We start from the raw sequence: 20,390 nt of genomic DNA, 5'->3' as shown, positions 1-20,390 counted from the left end.
TGCCCGGCAACCACTCAGGTCTTGTCAGACTCTCCCCCAGACCCCCCAACGCGCACCCCAGCCCCCGTGGATGCAGCTGGGGAAGCCGGGCTCTGCTGGCAGGTCGCGTGCCAGGCATCCGGACTCCTCAGGACCCCTGCACGGGGCATTCGTGTGTGCCTTCCGAGGGCCCAGTGCCCTGCGCGTCTGCCGTGCAAGGCAGAATGGTGCAGTGCTGGTCCGCCGGCTCCGAGTGCCGGCCCCGGTCCTCCCTGCGGCCGGCTGCCTCTGCGCGGAGTGACCAGGACGCGAGGACCTGACTCTTGTGCGCGTGTATCGTCCAACACGGTCCCGGGGGCAGGTTCCCCTCACCTGGGGCCCTTTGCATGAACCTTCCAGAGTGGCAGCCGAGGCAGCTGCGGTCAAAGCCCAGCCCCTGGAGTCTCTCTTAACTTGACGGTGGAGAGAGGTAGGGCAGTGACCTTGGAGGCTCCCGCGTCCCTGCTCAGCTCCCCCCCGCACCCCCAGAGCAGGAGGCGGCGGCCTGGTGAGAAGCTGGGAGGGTCCCGGGAGGCGACACACACCGCATGGGTTCCTCCTCGCTCCTTCCCTCCTGGCTCCGGGGACAGGGACTGGGGGACGGGGGCCGGCTGGGGGGCGGGGAGCCGTGCCAGCACCTGCGAGGAGGAGGCGGCAGAGGTGGAGGGACATCGGCCGCCCTTCCGGGGTCAGGGCTCAGCCCGGGCAGGACCCAGGCCTCCGCCTGCTACCGGGAGCCCCTGGGTGCACGGAGGGGCGCACATCCTGAAAGAGGAGACCAGGGGACGCGGCCACCGCTTTCTCTGACATTTAACGCAAAAATTCTCTTTCATTGATGACACACAGCCGGAACGACCTGGCTGGGGCTGGGCCTCTGGCAGGGCTCCCAGGAGAAATCCTGTTTCTAAACAGACCAGGAAGGAGGTCCTGGGTGTTCCTGGTTCACGTCTGTACTGGTTCCCTAAAGCCGTGTGTTCTCAGAACCTGCTCTTCATGACCGAGGCAGGGGGCCCTTGCGAAGGTGGTGGGTGGCAGGAAGGGCTACCAGTGCCCAGAGCCAGCTGAATGCCAGGCCCCGAGGGCTCGAGACGCTGGGAGTGGAGTCCAGGGCGCTCCTGCGAGGGCTCAGCTGCCCGAGAGGACACCCGAGGCTCCCGGTTTCCCGGTGCCCTGGAAGGTGGCGACCACGGCCCCGGGACGCTCACGATTTGGCGGGTCCACCGGGGGTGTGTGTTGCTTCTGATGCCAAACCTCTCACAGGAGACAGGCTGGAAGGCCCTCTGCGTAGAGCGTACCAGCAGCCCTGGTCTGGAGGTCAGGGACCCGGCAGGGTGGCCCGTTCGTCCCAGTTTGCTTAGGCCTGTCCTGGTTTTAGTACTTTAGTCCCGTGTCCTAGACAGGGACTCCGCTGGTCCCATGCAAGCCGGGCAGGGGGTCACCCTGGCCTGGATCTGAGCCCTGACATTGCTGTGAATTCCACCTGACCTTGGGCAAAACTTCCTTGTGCGGAGAGCCCCTCCCTGCCCTGGACGCCTGTGAGTCATGTGCGCTCTGTGGCGCGATGACCACCCAGCTCTCCTTTGCAAAGCCCTCTGTCCCCTCCTCCTCTCCTGAGCCCCCATCAGACATTTTCAAGGAGAAAGTTCAGGGTGGCCTAGGGAACGCCTGAGGCTCTTTGAATGTTTGATATTAAAAATCACTGACTTAACATCATGGAAGCAACCTAAATGTCCATCAGCGGATGAATGGATAAAGGAGATGTGGTGCATGTACACAATGGAATATCACTCAGCCCTAAAAAGGAACGAAATTGGGACATTTGTAGAGACATGGATGGACCTAGAGACTGTCATCCAGAGTGACGTGAGTCAGAAAGAGAAAAACAAATATCATATATTAACGCATATATGTGGAATCTAGAAAAACGGTACAGATCAACCGGTTTGCAAGGCAGAAATAGAGACACAGATGTAGAGAGCAAACATACGGACACCAAGGAGGGAAAAGCGGGGCGGGGGCGTTGGGGTGGGATGAATTGGGAGATTGGGATTGCCATGTATACATTACTAATAAGAAAAAGATATCAATTTTTACACCTAAAAAAAAAATCACTGGCTGAACTTGCCCCCTTGGTTAGGGGCCAGCATTGCGTTCTCTCTTCACCCTGCTTAATCTGTCAGCAGCAGCCCAGGGACACCTTTGGGTTGGTTCGGCCGTGTCAGGGCACACAGCCTTCAGGAGCCTGCCTGGGACGTGCAGCCTGAGAGACCCCTTCCCCACCCGACCCCACACCTTCCGCCCCCGGCACCGTCGTCGCCATCCTGCCCAGGTGCCCTCCAGACCGTCCCTGGGCCTGGCAGGCCAGCTTCCCGTCTCTGGATCCTCTGACACCAGGTGTTTTCCACGGACGCTTCCAGCCTCCTGCCTCCCCCTCCTCTCTCTGGTCCAGCTTGCCTCACCGCTCCCTCCCCTCCTGGGCCCACTTCCCTGTCCACAGTCGCATGTCTGGGAGCATAGGAGAGCTGCTTGCACTCTGCGACCCAAACAGTGAGCTTCAGGTTCACCTGGGCCAGCCCGCTCTGTTTCAGAGGTGGGTGAGGATTGGGGGGCTCAGAAAGGCAGCTGGAAAGTCCCAGAACCCAGACCAGCCCCCAGGCCTGAACTACAGGGCAGCTGTGCTGTACACGAAGTGGGCTGAGAAGAGCCCACCCACAACTGAGCATCGAGCTCCTACTGTGTGCCAGACACTGTCTGGAGAGGGGACGAGAGAAGTGTCAGAACACACGTCCCCGGTGCTCCCAGGCAGGGCAGACACCACACAGGGTATTGGGGGAAGCTTACAAGCAGAGAAATGGTCGAGTTAGCACGTGATGGCCCGACTCTCAGCACCCCGCAGGGTAGGTTCGGGGAAGGCGGACCAGCCATCCTGCAAGGGGGATATGCAGAGGAGGGGGTCCCTGAGGTCGGGAAGCGGCTCTTCTGGACAGGGGTCACCTTCCCATCCTCCCATCAGCTAGCTCGGGCCGCTGACCCCCATCAGGGGCAGGAGATGAGCCTCCAAGCCCAGCCCATTTGTCTGCTCACTTTTATTTTTTTAAGGATTATTGTGGCAAAATATACATAACAAGAAACTTAACCATTTAAGCCATTTTTAACTGTACATTTCAGTGTCATGAAGTACCTTGTGGAACCATCACCACCACCCACCTCCAGAACTGTTTCATCTTCCCAAATGGAAACTCTGCTTGGTTAAACACCAGCTCACCTCCAGCCACGCTCCAGCCCCTGTACCCCCACCATCTACTTTCTGTCCGTAAGGATTTGGCTCCTGTAGGCCCCTCAGACAAGCGGAACCCTGCAGCATTTGTCCTGTTGTGACTGGCTTGCTTCGCTTGGCATAATGTCCCTAAAGTCCATCCGTGCTGTAGCTCACGACAAGCCTTCCTAAGGCTGGCTGCTGTGCCGCTGTGTGGATGCCCCACGTTTTCTTTAGCCTTCATCCATTGGTGGACGTTGGGTTGCTCCCCCTTTCAGGCTCCTGTGAACACGGGTGCCCAAATATCTGCTTGAGTCTCTGGTTTTACCTCCTGTGGGGATACACCCGTGAACGGAATTGCTGGGTCATATGGGAATTCTATGCTTAAGTTTTTGAAGAACTGCCTTACCTTTTCCCACGTGACCTGTACCAGGGATACATTTTGATGGTGGAGCTGACACGGAGTGATGGTGAATTGGATTAGGGTGGGAGGGAGAGGAAGTATTAAAGATAACTCAGAGCTTTTTTGCTTTTTTTCTTTTTTTTTTGGCTGGGCTGCACAGCTTGTAGGATCTTAGTTCCCCAACCATGGATCAAACCCAGGCCCCAGCAGTGAGACTGCCGAGCCTTAACCACTGGATGGCCAGGGAGTTCCCAGCCTCAGAGCTTTTGATGCTCAGTGATGCCCTGTCATGAGACAGGAAGCGTGCCCCCCTTGGTGTGTGGTGATGGGGACCTACAGTCCTGTTTGGCCACCACAAGGTTGACGTGCCTTCAGTGGGGATGGCCGTGAGTGGTCCGGTTTCCTAGTCCACAGGTGCACAGCAGATGTGACCGAGGGGTCAGCACCATACATACACTATTTAATGCTCCGGTACGAGGTAGGAACCCCTAGGCGGTGAGCGCGGGTATGGAAGCGAGCCCAGGACCACGCCTGGAGCCTCCAACATTTGTGCTACAGGAAGAGGAAGAGCAAAGGCAGCTGGGCAGGCGTGGCCTGGCAGATAGACCAAAGAGAGCAGAGGTCAACTGTGGCCGGTGGGTTAATTCAGACAAGGGAGAGAACTCTGGATTAGGGCTGCTGAGACCCCTGGAGCCTTTGCCAAGAGACGTTTCAGCGAGGCGGTGAGGGTGAAAGGCTAGCTAGTGACGGTATAGGACAGAAGACGCGTTGGCGGGCTCAGGTGCAGAGGACTCCCTTTTCCAAGTTTTTCTCTAAAGGGAAGCTCACGAGACCTGGGAGGGGAGCTGGAGGTGGAGATGTCACAAGAAAAATATGAGTGATGTACAGATGTCACGTTCTGCCGCATTCCTGCTCTGCTCAGGGCCATTTCTTCCTGCTCACTTGGTCCGGCACGCACCTTATTGCCAGGGCACAGCCCACACCCCATGGCTCACCCAATGGGTGAAAACTGGAGGATCGTACAATCTATTCACGCTGCTCTTCCAGCGTGTGGTGGCATGCCTTTTAACATCAGTTGTCATCTCATCTACTCTGCCCTTAAAGAAATTCAACTCTTGCTCTTATTTATTACATGGTAGGAGGTATGATTAAGGGAATTAGGGCTTTTTGTGATATGAGTTGCAAACCTTTTTTTCTCCCAGATTTGCTTCTTTTGATTTTGTGTGTGGTTCTTTTTAACCATGCACTTTCATATTCATTGGGGCATATTTATTTGTCTCTATTTAGGGCTATTTTTAAACAATTTTTTGTCAAACTTAGAAAGGCTTTTCCCCCTCCAAGCTTTAAAAAGTAGCATGTTGCTCTGATTTATTTATACATTTATTTAATGTTGTTATTTTGAATAGGTAGTACATTTACATGGTTCAAAAATAAAAATGGTACTTCAAGGTATACACTGAGAAGTATCACTTCTACCTGGTCTCTGCCAGCACTGCTCCCAGCTCCATGGTCTTTATAGATAATCATTTTTATTCATTTCTTGTGCCACCTTTTAGGTTTTTTTCTTAATGTAAATATAAGTGAATCTGGTTATATGTCCTTTCACCCTCCTTTCTTACACAGTAGGTAGAATATTATTTGTACTGTTCTGTACTTTGCTTGAAACATGATGCATATATTCCAACAGCATCCCCACCCCTTTTTTTATGGTTGTGTAGTAGCCCTTGCTGGATGCCTCATGGTAAATTATTCCCCCCCCACCACACACACACACTGATGAACACTTCGGTTGTTTCCAGTCTTTTGCTCTTACATACAAAGCCTACCAGTCATTCTACATGTGTGTAGCTTTCTCTGCCGTGAACAGTCTCAGAAGTGGGTTTGCTGGGTCAGAGGCTGAGTCTGCCTGTGGGTAGATACTGTCTGATATTCCTTTATATGGGGTTCTACCCTTTTCTACTTCCTACAGCAGCGTTTCTCACCACCCCTCTCCACACACACAATTGTGGCACTGTAAGGAGAAAAATTAAATTGCATTTGAATTGTCCCTAAAGAGAAATTTTTTTAAATTACTTTTTTATTTTTTAAATATTTATTTATGTATTTGATTGCACTGGGTCTTAGTTGCGGCACGTGGGATCTTTGCTGTCAAGTGCGAGATCTTCGTTGCGGCGTGCAGGATCTTTTTTTCCTTTTTTTCAGTTGTGTCACGCGGGATGTTTAGTTGCGGCATGCGGGATCTAGTTCCCCGACCAGGGATTGAACCCAGGCCCCCTGCATTGGGAGTGTGGAATCTTAACCACTGGACCACCAGGGAAGTCCTGAGAAAAATTTAATATAAATGAACAAGATTTAATTGGGTCAGGTTAAGCTTTGGAAAGCCACAAATCATTAATGTCTGAGATTTTTTTGCACCCGAAGGATCAGTTTTCACCTTCTTAGAGGTGATATGCCTACCCACCCCCCCGCTCCTACCCTGCCTTGAGAAAGCTCTACACCAGGGGTGTGCAGGTGGGGTCCGCACAGTCCCACCTGGAGAGCATCCAATCATATTTGGTATGTTCACCATAGGATGGTGAGAAATGGTATCTCGCTGTGGCTTTTTCTTTGTTTTTAAAACGGCTTCAGGAATCATTGATGTGTGATAAACTACACACGTTTGATGTGAGCTGACATGACGTTTGTGTACATCCATGAAGGCATCACCACAATCGAGATAAAGAACAAAGCCATCACCCCCAACGTTTCCTCTGGCCCTTCTGCGACCTGCCCCACCCTGCCCGCCTCTGCTGTGCAAGGCAACCACTGGCCTGTTTTTTGTCCCTACAGACTAGTTTGCATTTTCCAGAATTTCACATAAAGAGGATTGTGCAGTAGTGACTCCTTTTCATCTGGCCTCTTCTCATCTGCAACTCCTCCCTGCAGGCCTGTGTATCCAGTGCATTCTTTCTGCTGTTGTGTGGACACACCTCAGTTTGTCTATCCATTCATCTGTTGATGAACATTTGGGTTGTTTGGATTTCTTGTGACAAAAAAGCTGCTGTACCAGTCCTGCACCAGTCTTTGTGAGGACATGCTTTCATTTTTCTGGGTCATCTGGCAGGAAATTCCAAATTGTTTTTCAGAGTGGTTGTGTAATTCCACGTCCCCACCAGCAGCAGATGAGAACTCCAGTTGCTCCATATCTTCACCATCATTTATTATCTTTTAAATTCCCATAGATATATAATGGTATCTAGCCATGATTGTAACGTACATTTCCCTGATGACTAATGGTGAACATTTTTCATGAACTTTCTTTTTTGGCATCTCTGTATCTTCTTTAATGAGATGAAAAGTGTTCAGATCATATATATATATCACGTATATGTGTGTGTGTGTTTTCGTATAATTGGGTTTTAGATACAGCTCCTTTATCAGATATGTGATTTAGAAAACCTTTTTCCTAGCCTGACTTGTCTTTTTATTCTCTGGCCTGTGTCATTCACAGAGCAGAAGTTATTCACTTTGATTAGTCAAGTAACGAATTTTTTCTTTTATGGATATGGCTTTTGTTATTGTATTTAAGAAATCTTTGCCTAATCCGAGGCCATAAAACTTGTATTCTGTTTCCTTCTAAATGTTTTATAGTTTTAGCTCTTATATTTTTGTCTATAACCCATTTCAGTTCATTTTTATACATGCAACAAAGTTTGGTTTTTTTGGTAGTGTGTGTATGTTGATCCCAAACTCCTCATTGATCCCTCTCCCCGCCTCTCTCCCCCTTTGGTAACCATAGGTTTGTTTTCTATGTCTGTGCGTCTATCTCTGTTCATGTGTATCATTTTAAGAGTCCACATGTAAGTGATATCACATGATGGCTGTCTTTCTCTGTCTGGCTGACTTCACTTCGTATGATCCTCTCTAGGTCCATCCATGTTGCTGCAAATGGCATAATTTCATTCTTTTTTATAGTTGAGTAATATTCCATTGTGTATATGTACCACATCTTCTTTATCCATTTATCTGTTGATGGACATTTAGGTTGCTTCCGTGTTAGGTTGCTTCCGTGTCTTGGCTCTTATAGACAGAAGCACGTGTTTTGTATCCCTGAGTTTATACATCCCTGGGCTTTCACATTTTCATACCCAGTCAAAGGAAACAGAGGTATCTATCCTTGACCAAATGAACTTCTTTGCGGCCCGCAGATGTACACAGTTTTCTTAGTCCAACACTTGGGAGCCCTCGTATTTGTGGTGAATGAGATTCTGGCTGCTAGGACATCAGACCTGGGCCTCTGAGGCCTAGCAGTGCACTGGCTGTGGGGTGAGGGGCTCTTTGTCAAGGTGGCGCTTGTTAAACCCACAGCCTTCGGCTAAGATTTTACCAATGCATATGATACCATTTCCTTCAAACATGCACGTTCCCTGGAAGTGCAGCATCCCTGCAGCGGTCTCCAAGCCTTCCTGTTTCTGTTGTGTGTAATTCTGATGTGAGCTCCTATAGCATCAGGGCTTCGGGTGTTTAGGGGGTTGGAATCCCCTCGTTGGCTTTGTCTCTCACGGTCTTTCTGTGTCTTGTCACCCACGCTGCAGTCCATCCTGTGCCACTGGTCTTTGGCCCAGCTCCTTTGGAGTGTAGGTGTGGTCCGGGCCCCTGGGGGCCTGCCAACAAGCAGGGGCACCCGGGCAGGTGCCCAGGGCCCGCAGGGCGAGGCTCAATGGGCTTATGCCTCCAGGAGAGTTTATACACATTCCTCCCTGCCCCCCGTGAGCACAGAAGAGGGAGAGGACTTCCTGCTGGAGCCCACACGAGGCCATCCCTGGCCAGTGCCCAATTTTGGTCTCAACAGGGTGATTCAGGGCTCGGGGACCCCAGCCCTGAGTGACCCAGGCTTCCTCTCCACAGAATCCTGGGGACGGAGCACCAAGCGCGGGCTGTGCCTGGTCCTGCTCTTCGCTGCGCTTCTGGGCTTCTATAGGTAAGGAGGATGGGAACCGCCCCGGGGGCCCTAGGGCAGGTGGGGGTTTGACGACTTACGTGACAACCAAATGAGACCGGTGAGGTTTCCCCCACAACAGTGATCCCAGAGGAGCTGTGGATGACATTGTCACCGGCATCTTGCAGATACTCTTTGTCTCGGGACACAGGGCGGGGCTGAGGTGCAGGTTCCGGCCAGCACTTGGCTCTGCTCCAGGGTGATTCACAGGTGGCATTTTTGTTTGTTTCCTTGTTTTCTTTTCTTTTGGCTTGTGGGATCTTAGTTCCCCAACCAGGGATCAAACCCGCACCCTAGGCACTGAGAGCAGAGCCCTAACCACCGGACCACCAGGGAATTCCCAACAGGTGTTACGCTCACACCAGTTCACAGGTGACAGGTTCACCTGGGGGGCGAGTGCGAACGTGACTGCTGTGGCTTGGAGGGTTTCAAAAAGCAGTGTTTTGTAGCCTTTTAGAAATACCAATTACATCAACTTACGGGGCTCCCATCAGGCTTTAAATACATTTATGGAGAACAGATGACACCTTTCACTGCACTTTATTCCTCTAACTGATGTTCTAAAACAAACTTGGTAGCTGTAAAACTGCCTTCCCTTAAAAGAATCTAGTCGGTACTTTTTCAGGACCCCCGTTCTTCTTGCACAAGAGGGTGAAACTGCCCCAGACGCAACTTTGCAATGGGTGCCGCATGTTTATATAATAGTGCAGAGTGCGGAACGCATATTTATTTAGTTGTTAGCTGTAGAGCTATACACATTTTCACAGTTGACTTTTGCAAAGAAATCTGTTAGAAAGAGCTTCCATTTATTGGGTGTTTGTTCTGTGCTAGGCACTGAGGGAAACGCTTGATGGACGTTCTTGTAGGCGCTCAACAACCTGTAAAATGTGCAGTATTATCCCTATGTTATACCCCAGGAAACTGAGGCTCCAGAAGTTAAGGAATGAGACGAAGGTTAGAAGGCACGAAGTGGCACGGCCAGGACGCAAACCCCTCCATCCGACTCCAAACCCAGGTTCCCGGGTCCCTCAGGGACAGTGCTCTCTGGGGTCCGCATCCAGCCTCAGGGCTGAGGATGGTCCAGCCAGTGCAGGCTTTGGAAAACGGAGCACATGTGCCATGGGACGCACTCACGCATTCACCTCCGTGAGCATTTACTGAGCACCTGCTTGGAGCCTGGCTGTCTGGAGGGCACTGGGATGCCAGCGTTGATGGGACAGCTCCCAGTCCTGAAGGATGTCAGGTGTGATAGGGGGAGTAGACAGGAGACGGGCAGTCACAGGTGACAGGCGGTCACGCCAGTGGGTAGAGGATTTCCTGGCACCCCTTGGAGGAAGACCACCCCAGGAGGGTGTGGCATTCATTGTGTGGGTGCCGTTGGCTTGCCGAGGGCACCTCCTGATCACTGCAGCTCCCTCCTGGGGCCCGATCTCCACCTCAGAGCTGCCTCTGTTGTGCTGTGGGTCACGGGGCTACTCTGGTCCCACCGCACATCTGGCAGGTGATCAAATCTCCACTTGAACTTCGCAGAGCAGGAGAGCTCAGTCCTCTGAAAGCATCCTGTCCCCATATCTGATTCTTAGCACATGTGCTGGGATTGCATAAAAATATTCTTCCTAGTAACACAAGGACCCCAGGGAGCGCTGAGAGCCATGTGGCACCTTCCGTGTCACGCTTTCAAGTATTTGGAGACACCTGTGACCACGGCCTGCCGCTTCCAGCTGTGGCTCAGTTCAGAAACCCCTCACGATCTCTGGACTCACTCGGTGTCCTGGTAGTCCATTGGGTCTGGGGTCCTTTGTCTAATGTAGTCCTTCTGGATTCTTCATCTAGCAGCCTCCTCCTCTGTATTAGTGTGCATTTATGTTTTTAAACTTAAAAAAAAACAACTTTATTTATTTGGTTGTGCCGGATCTTAGTTGCGGCACACAGAATCTTTAGTTGCAGCAGGCGGGCTCCTTAGTTGTGGCACGTGGGCTCCTTAGTTGTGGCATGTGACTCAGTTGTGGCATGCATGTAGGATCTAGTTTCCTGACCAGGGATAGAACCTGGGCCCCCTACCTTGGGAGCATGGAGTCTTAACCACTGCACCATCAGGGAAGTCCCTATTTTGTGTTTAGATCTCATTTTATCTTCTCCCCCTCCCATCCATTTTTGGCACTTCTTGTCTTGTCTTTTTAAAAAACTAGATAAATATTTGACATCCAAAAGATTCACATGATTTCCGAAATACGTTCCCTTCTAGAGCAGATTTTTTTTTAAAAAAATTGGACTTGGCCTCGTAGATTCCTTTCATATTTTTATGGATGTAGAATTTTTACATTTTTTATTTGTATATCATTTAAAATCCAATCCTGGTTTGAATATGAACACTTTCCAGCAAGTTTCAAATGCTCCCAATAAGAGCTCTTTCTTCAAATGAATGTTTAACAAAAATTAAAGATGATCTCAATGTTCAAAGAGTGGTTAAAAAGTCCCTTGATGCTTTAAAAAAAATCCTCACAAACCATGGTAATTCCTTGGATGAAATTTTTCAATGGACAAAATTATCCTTTAATGTGGCAAAAGGAAACCATTGCACACAGGCATACCCCCGGATTTGCACCCCGTAGCGTCTGGGCTGTCTAGGCTTTGATGCCCAGGCTTCTAGGACTATTCTCTTGTCCTGTCTGGACCCACTGGAACCCAGGCTGCCTCTCGATCACGTGGCGGGCGGGGCGGGAGTTCTGAAAGTGTCGTGAGTCCCGGGTCTCTGTGCTTGGTGGCCCGTGGTGTCAGCAAGAGAGAGCATATAGAGGAGAGCCTAGTCGGGGACAGGGATAAAGAGAGTTTTGTGTTGGACAATGTGAGTTTGAGGAGGTGCAGGTGCAGATGGCAGCCAGGGAGGAGTCTGGGTGGAAATAGGGACTGAGGTATCCCCACAGGGGGATGCTGCAGGCTGAGAGGGGATGAGGTCAAGCAGAGGTGGGCGAGGTTGTGGGCTGGGATGCACTGGGGCACAGCCTCCCGTGCTGTCCCCAGGGGTCCGGGTGGAGAGCATGCCTGCACATTCACTCCCTCACTTGCTCACACATTCACCCCGTACACACCTGTTAGGCACCCTGCTGGGTGCTTGGGGCCCCAGGTGATTCAGACACCGTTCCCACCCCCAAGGTAACAATCCGGAGGTTGGACGCACATTCAGTCACTCTAACCCAAATCCCACCCAAGAAACCCAATGCACAGGGAGGGGTCACTTTCCAGGGGTCACAGAGCAGCTTCCCGGAGGAGGGTGCACGTTCTAGGGTCACCGTGCTTGGATGGGGGGACTCCAGGCAGGGAGGGGAGGGCGGGAGAGTGAGCCGGGCTGAGAGTGGTATTCCAGCCCTCCATCACACGCCCCCGCTGTGTCCCACGTGCAGGGTGTGGGTCTCCAGAGACTTTTTCCCAGCCTGCCTGGCGGGGGGTGGGGGGGCAGATGCGGCACCGGAAAGGCTGAGGCTCCCTCCCTGTTCTGACGGAACTAGGTGGCTGCTGCTTCCGTGAGCCCCAACGCCCCTCTCTGGCCTTCAGCTTCTAGTGCTCTCGGTGCCGGGTTGCTATAAAACAGAAAGGACACATGGCTCTGGACTCTGGAGTGTACGCAGCTCACTCATGGAAGCTGCTAAAAATAGAGATTTCTACACTCACACACACATGGGTGCACCGCCCCGCCCCCCCCATCCCTGCCAACTGCTCAGGGCTGGGTTCAGGGAGGCTGGAATTGCATCTGACAGTAACGCCTCGCATGACTCTGATGCAGGGTCCCAGATCCAGAGAGGAAGGCCACAGGCACTCACAAGCTCTCAGTCACAGTGATGAGAGTGGGTTAAAATAGGGCGTCTGGTGGCGGTGGGGCCAGCAGGGTGCCACCCGGAGGGTCTGCCTGTGCACCCCATTCTCTCCTCCCCCCTGAGGGAGATGTCCCACTGGCTCTGCTCTTCTTGGGCCCCACGTCTATTTTCTCAGGAGTCAGAGACCAAAAAATCAGAAGGCTGTGTGGAGGTCTCGGCCTCAACATTTCAGCCTGTCTGGCCTCCACCGAGTGAGGACACAACTGCACACTCTTTTCTGTCCCCCCAGCAATATTTTCCACCTGACCCCCGGACGGCAGAGAGAAGAGTCTCAAAGGTAATGGGCGGGTCTTTGGAGTCAAGGTGGTTCCTTCTAGAAAGACCTGGGACAGACATAAAAATATGAGTATGTAGTGAACCGGAGGTCATCGCAACCGAAGAGGCACTCAATTCCCGGCTGATGCCAAGCTCCTCTCTCTACGCTGTTTCCTCAAACGCTAAGAAGGAACAAAGACAGAATCCTGATTTCTGTTGGAGAGGACACGTTTACAGGCTGGGGTTCGGGGATGAACAGTGACCAGGGCTGATTCCAAGTAAAGCCATTCCCTGTGGCCCACCCGTGATGGGGTGCCCTCTGACCCCATTAGCACCCAGACAGGTGAAGGCTCATTTTCCTCCCAGAGCTAATTCTTCTGGGGTCATCCATCTCTGGCTGGCCGAGAACAGACAAGGTGAGAGCTCCTAACCGGTCCCGGTCACGAGCCCGCAGGGCAGGACCTCAGCGCCACATCCGGTCCAGCTCCGTCCTCTGTGCAGGGCTTGGGAGCCCAGCAGACGCTTGTTGGGCAGAAGGGTGGACGAATGGACTAAGCTGACTGGACTCCTGTCTCTCAGCAGCCATGAGATGAGGTCCACCATTCGCTGGACCAACGGCAGGGGTTGTAACTTTCACCTCCTTTTCACCCACGAAAGTCGGCATTGTTGAGCCTCGCCCAGCAGCCCTAGCCTTGGCTTGGTCTTCAGGATGGGCAGGGCCCCCCAAGCGTCATCGGTGGCGAGGGGCAGGACAGGTGCGGGAGGGTAGGGCCGGGGAGAGGGCAGAACGGGGTAGAGAGCTGTGGGCTGGGGGCGGGGGCGGGGCCCAGGGCGGGGCTGGGGGAAGGGGACGCCCACCTAGCCTTTGCCTGGTCAGCCCCCTCCCCTCTTGAGGGGGCCCTTTGTTAGCAAGGTGCTCCTGTGAAGGCCCTGATGGAGACCCCTTCCTCTCTGCAGCCAGGAGAAGCACAGCGCGGCTCTGCAGCAGACGCTGCTGGACCAAAACAGATCCAGGTAGGGTGGCAGCTGGGCCTCCGGGGGTGAGGGGGGCAGTGCCAGCGCTCCCCTGGGGACCCCAGGGCCCGCCTGGGCGGCCACGGCTCCTGCTCCTCCCCTCGGGAGCAGGGCTCTCCCCAAGCCTGTTTGTCATCAGCAGGCGTGGGGTCCCTTTGGGCAGAGCTGAGCACCAAACTCGCAGACGTGGTCAGTGTGTCCGAGCTTTCTTTGCCCTGCTTCCCATCCCGGGTCCCTTTGCCCGGCCACGCGGCCCAAGCGTTGCGGCCACGGGGAGCTTTCCTTGCTAGGGACTGTGGCGTGATGGCCCTCGGGAGCCCTGGCCGGTCTGACACTGAAATGCTTCTCCCAGCACCCCGTCCGCGGCTCTAGGCACTCTGTTTTCCTCCCTCAGTGAAGGCGACGGCTACCTGGACACCTGCAGGATACCTGAAGTACCCAGGTATTGGAGAGCACATCTTTGCGCTGTTTCTGTGCCCACTTCCGAGCAGGTCAATATGTGTCTCCCTCTTCCGTTCTCCCCCCTCCCCCCTCCTGGCCTTTAGAGCCTGATTTGTGAGGTTTGACAGGAGAGAAGAGGCAAGCGAAGCGGGGCAGGAGGGGCAGGAGGGGAAAAGAGAAGGGGAGCAGGGGGTAGAGGGCGGGAGTCACTGGTGAGCTCCACGTGACCTCGGGCCTCGTGGCTGCCCCAGCCCCGCTGCCTTGCCTGGAGTAGACGTAGCCATGGCTTCGAAGCCTTCAGCTATGTTGAAAACTGACGCTGTGGCCAGCGAGGGCGTGCAGCGCAAAGGAGGCAGCACCGAGGGAGCGCGGTGGGGGTGGGCCGAGGTGACTCCAGGTGGAACACGGGGCGGGTGGGCTGGGCGTGGGCAGCCCTGTGGCTTCCCGCCCCTGAACGCATCAGGATACGAATGAGTTAGACCGCAGGAAGGACTTCCAATGCACAAGGAGGAAAGAAAGAGACGTGGGTGGGTCTCTACCCTCAGCAGCACCATAGAACAGTTAGGGAAGCTCCTCCTTCCCTGTCCTCACGTCTCAGCCCCATGAGTGTATCCCTGGGGAAGCGCCTGGCCTGCCCAGGGCTGGGTGGGCACAGCCGGAGGAAGGACGGAAGGGAGGAAGGAGGGGAGGAAGGGAGGACGGAAAGAAGGAGGGAAGGAAGGACGGACGGAAGGAAGGGAGGAAGGCAGGAAGGGAGGAAGGCAGGCCCTGTACCTGAGCACCACCTCCTGGCAGCGCTGGCATGCTGAACCGGGAGGAGGCACCTCGCATCCGCGGGCATCTGGGACGTGAGTATTTTCCCACACACGTCTCCTCTGCAGGTTGCTTTACCCCAAGGCCCAGCTGCTCAAGCCCACGTAAGTAGATGAGTTCCTGCCGGGGCCGCCGCCGGTGGGTCCCCTGCCACCACCTGCCTTATGCTTTCCTTTCTCTTGCTCCTCTTCCTGGTTTCAGCCTTTCACCCTTTTCCTTTCCTTTCTTTCAGTGCTATAGGAGGCTGGGTTCGTTTTTAATGGATTTGGTGCAGGTTGAAGGAGCGATGGACTTCTCGGTCATTAGGGGCTGTGTGGGGGTCCACACCCGGCACAGAACCTTCTCATGTTTCCTCTTGGGGAAGGAGAGCAGGGGTCTGGGCTGGGTTATCCCTGAGGTCTTTGCACGTAAAGGGTACGTGTCTGAGGGACAATGGTTCCAAACGTGCCTCCACACACAAGTGCCTGTCCCCGAACCCGGGCCTCCTTAGCCTGCGCCCTGCCTCCTGCTTCCGCTGCCCGAGACAGGGTGCTGGCTGCCCGTTACGGAGGCACTAGACCCCAGGGCTTTGGGGCAGGAAGTCGCCCAGAGACCGCTTTGATCTGCCCTCGTTTCATGAGCAGGGAAACCGAGGCTCAGAGACGTGAAGGAAGTTGCCTGAGGCCCTACGGCTGGTGAGGGGTGGGGTGGGACGCAAGCTGGTGGCTTCTGCCCTGTCACCCACGTCCCTGCCAGGAGAGCTGGAAATGCTCAGTGTCATTTCTGAACCCACACCCACACCTCCTTGAATTTCTAGAGCTGCCAGCCACGTGTGGCTGTGAATTTTAGAGACAGGACTGCTCTGCAGAGAGATGTGCAGTCAGTGTGAAGCGCACAGCAGACTTCAAACACTCAGTACACAACAACTGTACTAAAACACACACGACAAATGTACTAGGAGCTTGGGATGAACAGATACACTGCACTATATATCAAGTAGGTAAACAACAAGGACCCACTATCTAGCACAGAGAACTATACTTAATAACTTGTAATAGCCTATATGAGAAAAGAAGCTGGAAAAGGATATTTATATATGTATAACTGAATCACTTTGCTGTGCACTTGAAAGTAACACAACATTGTAAGTTAACTATTCTTCAATAAAAAAATCAATTACATAGTGCAATGAGAATATTTTGGACATATTGGGTTAAACAATGTGTATCAAATTAACAATAATTTCACCTGGTTCCTTTTACTTTTCTGCGGCTCCTAGACACATTTTAGTTCCTATGTCTCTGCGGGGCAGCACAGATCTGGAGGGACACACTGGCACTGAGCTTTTTGGTGGATGCTGGTGGCGTGATGAATGAGTGAATTAGAGGAGGGAGAGCGGTGAGAGGCATCTGTGCCAGCTGGAGGGTGGAGAAGGGGCAGAGAGCACAGGACAGGAAGAGCCCCTGAGGGGGGAGGGGGCTTGAAACTCAGCTTTGTCCCTGGAAGAAAATTCTCGTTTCCTCTACTCAGAGCGAACGTGTGGGTTTTCCACACCAGGCGATTCTGACACCCCCCGCAGTTAGCACAGACCCCGCAGGTGGAGGGCTCAGCCCCACAGCCTGCCCCCACCTCAGACCCCTGTCACAAGTTCCAGGTTGTCACCTGTGCTCCTGCCCGAAAAGGCTGTATGTCATTTCTCACCACCCGCTCCTCGGGTTTGATAATTTGCTGGAATGCTCCCAGGACTGAAGAAAACAGTTTACAGACCAGATTCTTGGCTTGTTAAAAAGGCTGCAGCTCAGGGACAGTGAGATGACGCGGTGAACAGGGCCAGCAAGGGGGAGGGGCGGGGCTTCCATGCCCTCCCGGGAGCATCTCCCTCCCGGCGCCTCCCTGTGCTCACCCCCCCCCCCCAGAAGCCCTCTGAACCCACAGGTTAGGGATTTCTGCGGAGGCTTCCTCACGCTGGCATGACTGATGACTCACTCAGCCTCCAGCCCCTCTCCCTTCCCTGGGGGATGGGATCTGGGGCTGAAAGCTCCAAGTGTCTCATCCTGGCTTGGTCGTTCTGGTGACCAGCTCCCATCCTGAGCTACCCATGAGCCCACCCAGAGTCACCTCGTTAGGACAAAAGACACTCCTGTGACCCAGAAAATCTCAAGGTTCTTAGGGGCTCTATGTCAGGGAAGGGGAGGGGGGTGTCAGAGACCAAATACGTATTCCTTCTTCTTTTTTTTTGGCGCACGGGCTTCGTTGCTCCGCGGCATGTGGGATCTTCCTGGAGCAGGGATTGAACCCATGTCCTCTGCATGGGCAGGCGGATTCTTAACCACTGCGCCACCTAGGAAGCCCACGTATTTCTTCTTATGGTAAAGTCTGCACGTGTGGGGAGAGGGCTTAGTGCCTGCCCTCACTGAGACTCTGCTCCTCCTGGAAACAGGGTTCGGAGGCCTCCTGGAAGGAGTGTCCCCTGGGATCCAGCACACAGCTGGTACTCAGGAGATACTCTGAGTTAGAGCAGTGAAGGGATGGGAGTGTTGAGTCTTGGGTGCTGAGCTTATGGTGCCAAGAGCACTGGGTTGGGAGTCTGGAGTCCTGTCTGCTCCTAGCTCCGCGGCTCACGGACTGTGCCCCTTTGGGCAAATCCTTCTCCGTGGCGCACATCCGCATGCCCTGCTCTCACGCGCTTGACTGATCTCCCCAGGAGAGTGGACGTGCTGGTCATGACTCCCTGGTTTGCTCCCATCGTCTGGGATGGGACCTTTGACCCTGCCATCTTGGATGCGCAATTCAGAAGCACCACCATCGGGCTGACGGTGTTTGCCATCAAAAAGTAAGTGAAGGATGCTCGCCCCGGGTAGACCAGGAAGCTGGTCCGAGCTGCAGGCGGCACTCCTCTCTTGGTGTCTGCCTTTTCCAGGACAAGGTGCTCAGCTCACAGGGTGGGTGGGGTGCAGAGACATGAGTGACTTTGGGTGTAGGTGAACTTGGTGGGTTGTGCAGGGGTTACTAGGCAGACCCCTGCTCAAAATAGCAGCCCCGCACCTGAGCATCATCTGCTCCAGAGGTCACCATGTCAACCTTTTAGAGACGGCGGCTGACGTTCACTACTTCCAAGTACCAGGCACTGTGCCAGCAGCTTAACCCCACCACAACATATACACGGATGCTGTGTTACCCCAGTCTATTACCCTGGGAGGCCATCTGTTTGCAAATACTTTCCCCCATCCTGTAGCTTGCCTTTTCATTTTGTTGATTGTTTCTCTTGCTGTGCAGAAGCTTTTCATTTGATGTAGTCTCACTTGTTTATTCTTTGCTTCTGCACTTTAGGTCTTACATATAGGTCCTCAAGCCATTTCAAGTTAATCTTTCTGTGTTGTGTAAGTTAGGGGTCTATTTTCATTCTTTTGCACGTGACCATCATATTCTTTTATTTGTTTTATTTGTATCGAGCACCACAGGGAACACAGCCAATGTTTTACAATAACTCTAAATGGAGTATAACGTATAAAAATTTTGAAAGACTATGTTATACTCCTGAAACTAAGATAACATTGCAAATCAACTACACCTCAATTAAATGAAAAAAGACAAGGAGCCATTGGAGGGTCCTGAGCTGGGAGATATCTGTCATCTGGAGTTTTGCCAACATGGTGGATTAATAAAGTATCTTATGGTTGAGAATACTCGCTCAATACCAGGAAATCTGAATCCTCCTCTCACTATGCAGTTGGGGCACCTTGTCTTTAGCTAGGAGAGTGGTACAGTGCTTTCTGTTGTTGTTATTAATTTTGGTAAAATGCACATGACAGGAAATTTACCATCTTAACTATTGTTATGTGTGAAGTTGAGGCGTGTTCCCCACTCTTGTGCAGCCATCACCACTATCCCTCTCCTAAACTCTTCTCATCTTGCAAAACTGCAGCCCTGTGCCCACAAAACCCTCACTCCCCATTCCCCCTCCCCCCCGTCCCTGGCAACCACCTTTCTATCTTCTGGGTGTCTGAATTTGCCGATTCTGGGTCCCTCATACAAGTGGAGTCGTATAGCACTTGACTCCCGGTGGTTGGCTTAGTTCACTTAGCATAATGTCCTCAAGGTATGGCTAAGGTTTTATAAACTGTGGTTGCCCAAGTCTCTTATTTTGCTGCTGTTGGATTCTGTGAACACCCACCCTCTCTTTCCTGGGGGTGGGGGGCTTGCTGGGTTTAGATATGTGGTCTTCCTGAAGCTGTTCCTGGAGACAGCCGAGAAGCACTTCATGGTGGGGCACAAGGTCAACTACTACGTCTTCACGGACCGGCCGGCGGATGTGCCTCAGATCTCCCTCCAGGAAGGGAGGCAGGTGGTGGTCCTCGAGGTCCGAAACTACAAGCGCTGGCAGGACGTATCCATGCACCGAATGGAGATGATCAGCAACTTCTCCCAGCAGCGCTTCTTCCGCGAGGTCGACTACCTCGTGTGCCTGGACGTGGACATGAAGTTCAGCGACCGTGTGGGCGTGGAGATCCTGGCCCCGCTCTTTGGGACCCTCCATCCTGGCTTCTACAGAGCCGATCGCCAGTCCTTCACCTATGAACGCCGCCCCTTGTCTCAGGCCTACATTCCGAGAGATGAGGGTGATTTTTACTATGCGGGAGGCTTTTTTGGGGGGTCGGTCCCTGAGGTTTACCGGCTCACCACGGCCTGTCACCAGGCGATGATGGCTGACCAGGCCCACGGCATCGAGGCCGTGTGGCACGACGAGAGCCACCTGAACAGGTACCTGCTGTACCACAAGCCCAGCAAGGTGCTGTCCCCCGAGTACCTGTGGGACGAGCAGATGCTGCGGAGACCACCTTTACTCAGGAAACTTCGGTACGTGGCTGTGCCCAAGAACCACGCAGAGATTCGGAACCGCTGAGAAGATACTTTCCAAAGAGCCGCTGGGTATCAGGTTGTGGCACCTGCCAGTGGTTCTACTGTCTTGATAAGTGATTGGCCAACGATTTGATGGCGTGGATGAGGCCATCTCTTTTGTTTCCTCTTCTGGAGTGGCTTCCATCACACTCATCAAACAAGCCCAGCTCTGGGTTTTCATTCCCTACTAATCCTGCGGTCTCTTATATGTGACATACCTTCAAGGTCCTGACAAGGTCACCTTCCTATGAAGCTTTCTTTGGTTCTGTCTTCTTCCTGGGGTTGAAGCGAATTGCTCCTCCCTCTGCATTTTCATGAAGCACTAAGTGTATTCCTTTGGCTCTATCTGCCATTCTGCCTACACTCCCCGTTGGTCTTGCCGCTTAGAATGTGAGCTCCTGAGAGCAGAGGCTAAGATTTCTTCATCTTTCTATCCATCAGTACATACCTCAGTGCCTGATG

The 20,390-nt window shown here is 53.1% G+C and overlaps 1 protein-coding gene across 1 annotated transcript; it reads left to right on the top strand.

Annotated features, from left to right (window-relative positions):
- Positions 1 to 4,184: 4,184 nt before the first annotated feature.
- ABO (ABO, alpha 1-3-N-acetylgalactosaminyltransferase and alpha 1-3-galactosyltransferase) lies at positions 4,185 to 19,932 on the top strand. Its single transcript, XM_057719875.1, has 7 exons — positions 4,185 to 4,312; positions 8,509 to 8,637; positions 12,757 to 12,804; positions 14,149 to 14,238; positions 15,119 to 15,154; positions 17,734 to 17,862; positions 19,242 to 19,932. The coding sequence occupies exons 1-7, from the start codon at positions 4,185 to 4,187 to the stop codon at positions 19,930 to 19,932; spliced, it is 1,251 nt and encodes a 416-aa protein (XP_057575858.1).
- Positions 19,933 to 20,390: the final 458 nt, after the last annotated feature.

This window comes from Hippopotamus amphibius, chromosome 2, assembly GCF_030028045.1.
Source record: "Hippopotamus amphibius kiboko isolate mHipAmp2 chromosome 2, mHipAmp2.hap2, whole genome shotgun sequence".
Classification (NCBI taxonomy): Eukaryota; Metazoa; Chordata; class Mammalia; order Artiodactyla; family Hippopotamidae; genus Hippopotamus; species Hippopotamus amphibius.
Note: the sequence above shows the minus strand (reverse complement) of the source record. Positions and strands in the feature narration are given on the sequence as shown.

Coding starts and splice junctions, on each gene's coding strand:
- ABO (XM_057719875.1), top strand. CDS start 4,185: ATGGAAGCGAGCCCAGGACCACGCCTGGAGCCTCCAACATTTGTGCTA. Junction 12,805..14,148: donor CAGAGAGAAGAGTCTCAAAG/GTAATGGGCGGG, acceptor TGCTTCTCCCAG/CACCCCGTCCGCGGCTCTAG. Junction 17,863..19,241: donor ACGGTGTTTGCCATCAAAAA/GTAAGTGAAGGA, acceptor TGCTGGGTTTAG/ATATGTGGTCTTCCTGAAGC.